At 42.0% G+C, this 8,210-nt stretch overlaps 2 protein-coding genes across 2 annotated transcripts; one reads left to right on the top strand and one right to left on the bottom strand.

Annotated features, from left to right (window-relative positions):
* Nucleotides 1-336: 336 nt before the first annotated feature.
* Nucleotides 337-2,366, bottom strand: sft2d3 (SFT2 domain containing 3). The gene has a single exon (XM_036556483.1). It carries the CDS (start codon nucleotides 2,317-2,319, stop codon nucleotides 1,642-1,644), a length of 678 nt encoding a protein of 225 aa, XP_036412376.1. The 5' UTR covers nucleotides 2,320-2,366; the 3' UTR covers nucleotides 337-1,641.
* Nucleotides 2,367-3,718: 1,352 nt separating this feature from the next.
* On the top strand, nucleotides 3,719-6,596 carry si:ch1073-184j22.2 (dual specificity protein phosphatase 18). The gene is made up of 2 exons (XM_036556264.1): nucleotides 3,719-3,784; nucleotides 4,895-6,596. Exon 2 carries the CDS (start codon nucleotides 4,900-4,902, stop codon nucleotides 5,467-5,469), a length of 570 nt encoding a protein of 189 aa, XP_036412157.1. The 5' UTR covers nucleotides 3,719-3,784; nucleotides 4,895-4,899; the 3' UTR covers nucleotides 5,470-6,596.
* The last annotated feature ends 1,614 nt before the right edge of the window (nucleotides 6,597-8,210 follow it).

Raw genomic sequence — 8,210 nt, 5'->3', positions numbered from 1 at the left:
AAAAGGTGGATGTTCTGGTCCTCTTGGCCAAAATAAATCAGGCCTGAATCTCAATTTAAAAACAATAAATAAATAAAAATCGCTATTTTCATTGCAGTTGCAGTTTTAATCAGAGAAATCACAATTAGATATTTTCCACAAATCGTTCAGCCCTAATAACTACTGTCCGAATGTGGAAGTTTTATCACTGAGATGTGTCAATTATAGACGCCCCCCTCATAAACTAACCAAATCTGAGTGAGGCCTATGTCAGTGTTTTCCAGCTCCAGTGCTGTAGTCTGTGGAATAAAGCTCTGTGCAACAACATGGTGATTTAGCCGAACAGTCAGGAATGAATACATTACAGTCCATGTTTATTTACAAAGGTAAAAATCTGTTGTGTGTGCTTGAAGTGAACATGGTCACACTCAGATGAACATCAAAGTCTTTTGCCTTGACCTTGGTCCTATTTAACTTTTCACAGTGAAGAAAAATCTGAATTAATCCCATTAATCCAGATTAGTGCAGCATAACACTGTTCCAGAATTACAGTATGTCTACTGGTAACTGCAAACAGGAGTAAAAATGTGGTGTGTTTTTCACAGATTTTCTCAGTTAGTCAGTTAACTTAAGCCCAAAGTCAAGCCTGACCAATAACAGGCCATTCCTCTTGGACAATCCTGACTTTTGGCTTATGCTGGCCATCTCTACGCCCTAAGAGCATAGTTCACAGAAGTGATTCTCTCAGTTAGCCACACAACTTCAGCCCAAAGTCAAGCATGACCAATAAAGCAAAGGTTGTATCTATTGAACAGTCCTTACTCAGGGTTGGGTTCTCCAGCTTTACTGAGAAATCCTGTTTTGTGAGTGTTTCAGAGGTGGGTTCTCTTAACTAGCCAGTTAACTTGGGCCCAAAGTAAAGCCTGACCTCTGTTGAACAGTCCTCACTTTTGGCTGACCATCTTAACAAGATGCTTTCTGAAACTCCTTCTAGTTCAGTATTTCACCAAAGTGGATTCTCTTAGTTAGCCAGATAACTTAAGCCCAAAGCCTGACCAATACAAGATCATTCCTATTGGGCAGTACTCATTTCTGGCTTATGCTGACCATCTTAACAAGAAATCTTGCTTTCTGAAACTCCCTCCAGTGTTTCACAGAGGGGGATTCTCTTAGTTAGCCAGATAACTTGAGCCAAAGGTCACTCCTATTGGACAGTCTTCAGTTTTGGCTTATCTTGGCCATCTTTAATGAGAAATCATGGTTTGAGAAACTCTCCCTAGTTGAGTATTTCACGGAAGTTCTCATTTAGCCAGATAACTTAAGCCCAAGGTCAAGCCTGATCAATAAAGGCCATTCCTATTGCACACTCACTTTTGGCAAAAGTCATTCAGCTTTACTGTCAAATCATGATTTGTGAAACCTCTCAAAATGTGAGTCCTTCACAGAGGTGTCTCCTCTCAGTTAGCCAGATAACTTAAGCCCGAAGTCAAGCCTGTTTAACAGAAGTAGTGAAGGCTGTTGTAATTACTAAATAGGACAATTCTCACGTTTGATTGATCCAGCTTCACTGAAAAAATCTGCTTTGTTTAATAACCCCAGATCAGTGTATCAGTCCACAGAGTCAGTGTAGTCCAGTCCTGTCCATTCTCCCCAAACCGGGGCTCAAATCGGCATAGTTTTGCCAGTCACGGTTCTTTTGATGGCCGAGGCTGCCAAGCCTCCAACAAACCGCATTCCAGCGCTCCCTCCCGGCAGCAGCGCCACCACTTGGCCCACGATTGCGCCGATTTGAACCAAGGCCCCCAGCGCGGTGAGCACCGTGCTGTGGAGCCCCATCGCCGCGTACAGGGTCCCGCCCAGCGCGCAGAGATACACCGCGGTTCCGGGGCTCGGGCTGCCCAGGAGTTTGCTCGGCCCCCGGAGCACCGCGGCGGCCAGGAGGGCGAATAAAGAGCCGAGGGACCAGAGGAGGGCGAACTTCCGAGCCTTCAGCAAGAGCAGAGGGGCGTAGAGAGCCGACAGTCCGAAACATATGGCTGAGAACAACACGCACGTACCGAAAGCTACCAGCCGCTGAGAGCGACTCATGGACGGCAGACATGGATCCGGCTCCGCGGACCACGGCCAGGAAAAGCCGCTGCTCTGCGCCGGGCCTGCCGGAGCTCCGCGGCTGCTCAGTCCGGGAAAGGGACTCGACCACCTGCCGAACCAGCTCCCCGGGACTGCGGCGGGTTCCTCATCGATGTTAATGGCCGTGCTGGAGCTGGACTGTGAGATGGTCTTGGCGCCGCTTTTGGACTGCGCCAAATATTCCTGTAGCTGTCGGTTTAACTCGGCCATGGCTGTGCTGTGTTGGTAGCTTTGTTGTTGTAGTGCAACAAGGCAGGCACACGACATAAAAACGCGACTGGCGCAGGAATGGGCGCGTTCAAATCTCACGCACCAGCCCTACTACCCTATGCATTATTCCCTATGCACTATTCCCTATGCACTATTCCCTATGCACTATTCTCTATGCAATGCACTATACCCTATGCACTATTCCCTATGCACTATTCTCTATGCACTATTCCCCATGCACTATACCCTATGCAATGCACTATACCCTATGCATTATTCCCTATACACTATACCCTATGCACTATTCCCTATACACTACACCCTAAGCGCTATTCTCTACGCACTATACCCTATGCAATGCACTATACCCTATGCATTATTCCCTATACACTATACCCTATGCACTATTCCCTATGCACTATACCCCTATGCAATGCACTATTCCCTATGCACTATTCCCTATGCCCTATACCCTATGCAATGCACTATACCCTATACTCTATGCACTATTCCCTATGCACTATACCCTATGCAATGCACTATTCCCTATGCAATGCACTATACCCTATGCACTATACCCTATGCACTATTCCCTATGCACTATTCCCTATGCACTATTCCCAATGCACTATTCCCTATGCACTATTCCCAATGCACTATACCCTATGCACTATTCCCTATGACATACTCCCTTTATTCTATGTCATTAACCCTTATTTTTAAAGGCCTTTAGACACTAGGTACAATTTATTCAGACTTCAATAAATAAATCCAAACACTTGCATAACTGGTCATATCTTTTTCAAATATGGGAAACATATTTCAGTCATATATCAACTTGTACAAACATATACATGTAACACATATTTAAAAATATATGATAGAAAACATTATTTATATATGAATGACACATATTACTCTTAACTTCCTGTTAAATAATATGAGATTATTTTGTATCAATTTTTGCTTTAAAAAGCCTTTGTGTTTATATCAGACATATATATATATATATATATATATATATATATGTGTGTGTGTGTGTGTGTGTGTGTGTGTGTGTGTGTGTATGTATATATACATACGTTTTGACTGAAAACTCTCTCTATGTATGTTTATACACATACAAATGACCACCACAATCTGAATTGTAACTTCTGAAGGGCTGTGTTCTGTGATAGCTAGGTTATGCCCAACCCTGTGGCTGTGTTTGATTGAGATGTCTGGACATGCAGAGTAGTTTGCTTGAGTAAACTAACAGATCTGAGTGATGTAAGGCGACAGAGATATTTCTATAGGACAGTTCACAGCTGCTGAGCCAGTCTAAAATTAACCTCTCTCTCCATTGGTCAGAAGCTCCCCAAGCCTTTTTATGGTTTGAGTGTGCCAACAGGGAGTTTCCTTCAACAGAGGAAGCACACTCATGAGAGAGAGACAGAGGGACAGAGAGACCACTCCAAGGGACCAGGTCAGTGGAGTTCACAAGGGATTATTACGCGAAAATAAAAATGAAGCTTTACAGCTCAGGAAATGTTAAAGACTTGTGGCAATAAATCACTGTAACCAATCTACTATTAGAATGTGAATATGAAGTGGACTTTAAAGTGAACTTATATATTATCCATGTTTAAGGAAGGAATGGAGGTAATGGCCTACAGTAGTATGTTGATAAGTAGTGATTTGCCTTTGTTTTCAAAGTCTAGCAGTGCTCTGAGAGAGAAGTAATGCCTTAAACATAGTAAATTTACATGTCTGTTGTGTTACCACTACTACTATACACACACAGACTGTGTAATCTCTATGTTAACAATGTGAACACTGTTTGTGTCACTACTGTCCCTACTTTTGTCTTATCCCTACTCCCTAAACCCTACACGCCACTGTGCACATTTACAAGTGAACTGCGATATCAGAAAGGGTCTCTGAGCCTCTTCTGTTCCCTCTGACCGTTTCCGTTCCCTGTGATATTGATTATGGATCATTTCTGTTACCTATCAGGTTGATTAGGGACCATTTCTGTTCTCTTTAATAGTGTTTAGGGACCATGTCTGTTCCCTATAATCGTGATTAAGGACCATTTCTGTTCCCTATAATAGTAATAAGGGACCATCTCCATTCCCTATGATATTAATTATGGACCATTTCTGTTCCCTTTCATGTTGATTAGGGACGAATTCTGTTCCCTTTCATGTTGATTAGGGGCCATTTCTGTTCCCTATGATATTGATTATGGACCATTTCTGTTCCCTTTCATGTTGATTAGGAACAATTTCTGTTCCCGGTAATAGTCATTAGAGACCATTTCTGTTCCCTATAATAGTGATTAGGGACCATTTCTGTTCCCTATGATAGTGATTAGAGGTGTTCTGTACAGCACTCTTGATTTTCTGATGTAAGAAATATAACAGTGTTCTATTGAGTGCTCCAGTTTACGGAGAAGTGATTAAGGGACCATTCTGAGTCCAGTATTTGAGTATTTAGTCTAGGCTTAATCTGCGTCTGGGAACTCTGGCAGTGCATGTTTGTTCAGAACATGTCTAATATCTCAGTGTGTTGACTGCACTGTTGTTCTCTACAGCCTCCATGTCTATGTCCCAGATCACCCCGACTCTTTTCCTGAGTGGTGCTGATGCTCCGCTGAACCAGACCCTGGTGAGCCGTAAAGGCATCACCCTCATCGTTAACGCCACCCTGTCACACACCTGCCCAAGGTACCCCGGCGTGGAGTGCATCCGCGTGGCCGTTTCCGACCTGCCCAGCGCCCGGCTGAGTGAACACTTCGACAGGGTGGCTACCCGTATCCATAACAACCGGGCTGGTGGGACTTTGGTCCACTGTGCAGCTGGCATGAGCCGCTCGCCCGCTCTGATAATGGCCTACCTCATGAAATATAAAGGAGTGACCCTCCAGCAGGCGCACAGCTGGGTCCAGAGGAGCCGACCCTGCATCCGTCTCAACGCAGGCTTCTGGGACCAGCTTCTGGACTACGAGAGGAAACTGTATGGAAAGAATACTGTAAAAGTGGCTGTTCCACTGGAGCCACTGCCACAGCCCAAAACACCTAGACTGACCCCCAGATTCAGCCTGAGAGAATGCCCCCCGTCTCCGAGGCTGGGCCGGGGAAGACGGTTCACGTTCCCAAAAATAATTTGATAATTAAAAACGTTCTCTTTGTGTTATCGCTGTTTGTGAAAAAAGGCAGAAAACTACACTCTGGTTGTGTTAAAGGGATGGTTTGGAAAAAAAGCAAATTTGCATAATCTTCCTCTTACCCCAGATGCAGTAGATCAGCCGAGACATGTTGGTGGTTAAACAGCATGGGTGCTGAATTCCGCCTCCCTTTCACAGACACCCGCATTGTCTAACCACCAAACATGTCTCTGCTGATCGGATACATCTAGGGGTAAAAGGAAAATTGTGTACTTTTTTGCCAAATTACACATTTAAAAGTGACACGTATGTAATGTTCTGAAAGGAGTGCGCCACATCTGTAACATACACTCGATTAGCATGAATAATCGTTTTTACTCAAAGCACACTTGTATTAGAAACCAATGGGCAGATTAAGGGAGTGCCCACTGACTTCTATTATAAATCAACTTCCCATTGACTTCTATTATTAATCAGCTGCCCGCTGACTTTTATTATAAAACAACCGCCCATTGACTTCTATTATTAATCAGCTGCTCACTGACTTATATTATAAAGCAACTGACCATTGACTTCTATTATTAATCAGCTGCCTATTGACCTCTGTTATTAATCAGCTGCCCACTGACCTCTATTATAAATCACATGACTATTGACTTCTATTATTAATCAGCTGCCCACTGACTTATACTATAAAGCAACTGACCACTGACTTCTGTTATGAACCAGCTGCTCACTGACCTCTATTATAATGCAAGTGACAGTTGACTTCTACTATTAATCAGCTGCCTATTGACCTTTGTTATTAATCAGCTGCCCACTGACCTCTTTTATAAATCAACTGCCCCTTGACTTCTATTATTAATTAGCTGCCTGCTGACTTCTATTATAAAACAACTGACCACTGAAGTTGATTATTAATCAGCTGCCTATTGACTTCTGTTATTAATCAGCTGCCCAGTCTTCTATTATAAAACAACTGACCATTGATGTCTATAATTAATCAGCTGCCCATTGACTTCTATTATAAAAAAAAATTCCACCAATTGTTCAACATTTCTTCAGTATTCATTTGCTGAGTAATTCAAAGTGGTGAAACGGTTCAATGTAGAGAAACTTACTGACTCAGATTTCTTAACAGTGGTGGTGATAGGAACCAGGGGTCACCATGACTACAGCACAAATATACTTATTTTATTTACCATCCAAAACCACCAGTGAACCTACACATCATCTGAGTTTTATATGGAATATTGATGATGATAAAACAGCGATAAATCTGAAAATATAAGTTTTATTTGCGGTATAGCGCCTTGGATGTATCTCTCCACCGTTAATGGAGTTTTAAAAATACATTTTAGGCCAAACCTTGTCAAAGCTGTCATAAATCAATGACTGTAAACATCAGGCAGCATATTCATTTCACGTAGTAGTTATCTGTGAGGGAGCTCTGTGAACAATTCTGACTCAGTAAGTTTAGAACAGAGGATTTCACACAAACTCTGAATGATCTTAATAATTTTAATATGCATAAAAAAAATTTAATTCCCCTTAAAGTTACAGCGCCAGGCCAGCTTGTTTGAGTGGTAGTGCCTCTGTGTGAGAGTAGCATGGAAATCTTACATGTTTGAGGTGGTTTTTAAGAAGAGTTAAAACTGACCAGTTCTGATCAAAGAAGAAAGAGATTGGTGCTCTGTGTTATTTAGCCTTTTTCATCCAGTTTTCTTCAGAAATTGGCTTATTTTTCTTTTCAGTGGTTGTTTTTTTTGTACTGGGTCTTCATACCTGGCAGGAATTCCAGGTCAAAATAAAAATGATAAAATAACAGTGGCATAAAAATGGATTGATGTGATGTGGTGCTTTGATCTTACAGCAGTGGTTTACCTGCATTTTTTTAATTGAATGCATGATAATGTTGTATATTGGATTATAGTGTATATATATATATATATATATATATATATATACATATGTGTGTGTGTGTGTGTGTGTGTCTGCTCAGGGGTCTCCATCTCCTCACAGATGGAGGGGAGCCATCTTCCGGTGACAGTCAGAATATAGAATATACGTATATATGGAATGAACCTTGAGAGATCTCCTCACAATGTAGGACTGCTGACTCAGTCATAGTGATTCACTGCCTGCGTCAGTATGGGATAATATCACACATCACAACCTTGATGATGTCAGATTTTTTATTCTACATAAATACCATACTGTCAAGTTTCATTCTATATTCTCAAGGTTCATTCAGTAAATTCAGACTAAGCAGCATGCCATATAAATGTACATACATATAAAACATATAATTTGACCAGGGGTTCCTTCAGAGTATCAAATTATGTCAAAATATTTTAATAGAATTAGAATAGAATTGAAGTCTGGGTACATTTGAGCTTTAAATGAGCACTGAATTTTTCCCCAAAGATGCGTAACTGAATTGTATTGTGAGTTCAGAGCTGTATGGTTTAGGCGGACAGGGGGCACTGTGGGAACATAAACCATGAAAGTTGACCCGCAGACTCAGGCAGACAGGTGAGATGAATGAATGGAAAGTTTGGATTCAGCCGATCTGGTGAGATAAGAACTGCTCTGAAATATCTCTGGCAGGACAACCCACATGCCCCCTAATAATAGCCTCCTTTCATGTCTGACTCGAAAATCTCTCACCAAATACATTACGGCTTTCAGTCAGGGAACTGCTCGGGCAATTTGGAAACTGTGTTTCTGCTTGTCACTATAAT

This window comes from Colossoma macropomum, unplaced genomic scaffold, assembly GCF_904425465.1.
Source record: "Colossoma macropomum unplaced genomic scaffold, Colossoma_macropomum, whole genome shotgun sequence".
Lineage (NCBI taxonomy): Eukaryota > Metazoa > Chordata > Actinopteri > Characiformes > Serrasalmidae > Colossoma > Colossoma macropomum.
Note: the sequence above shows the minus strand (reverse complement) of the source record. Positions and strands in the feature narration are given on the sequence as shown.

What these genes read in the sequence shown, in the direction of transcription:
- sft2d3 (XM_036556483.1), bottom strand. Translation starts at nt 2,319, where the DNA reads ATGGCCGAGTTAAACCGACAGCTACAGGAATATTTGGCGCAGTCCAAA.
- si:ch1073-184j22.2 (XM_036556264.1), top strand. Translation starts at nt 4,900, where the DNA reads ATGTCTATGTCCCAGATCACCCCGACTCTTTTCCTGAGTGGTGCTGAT.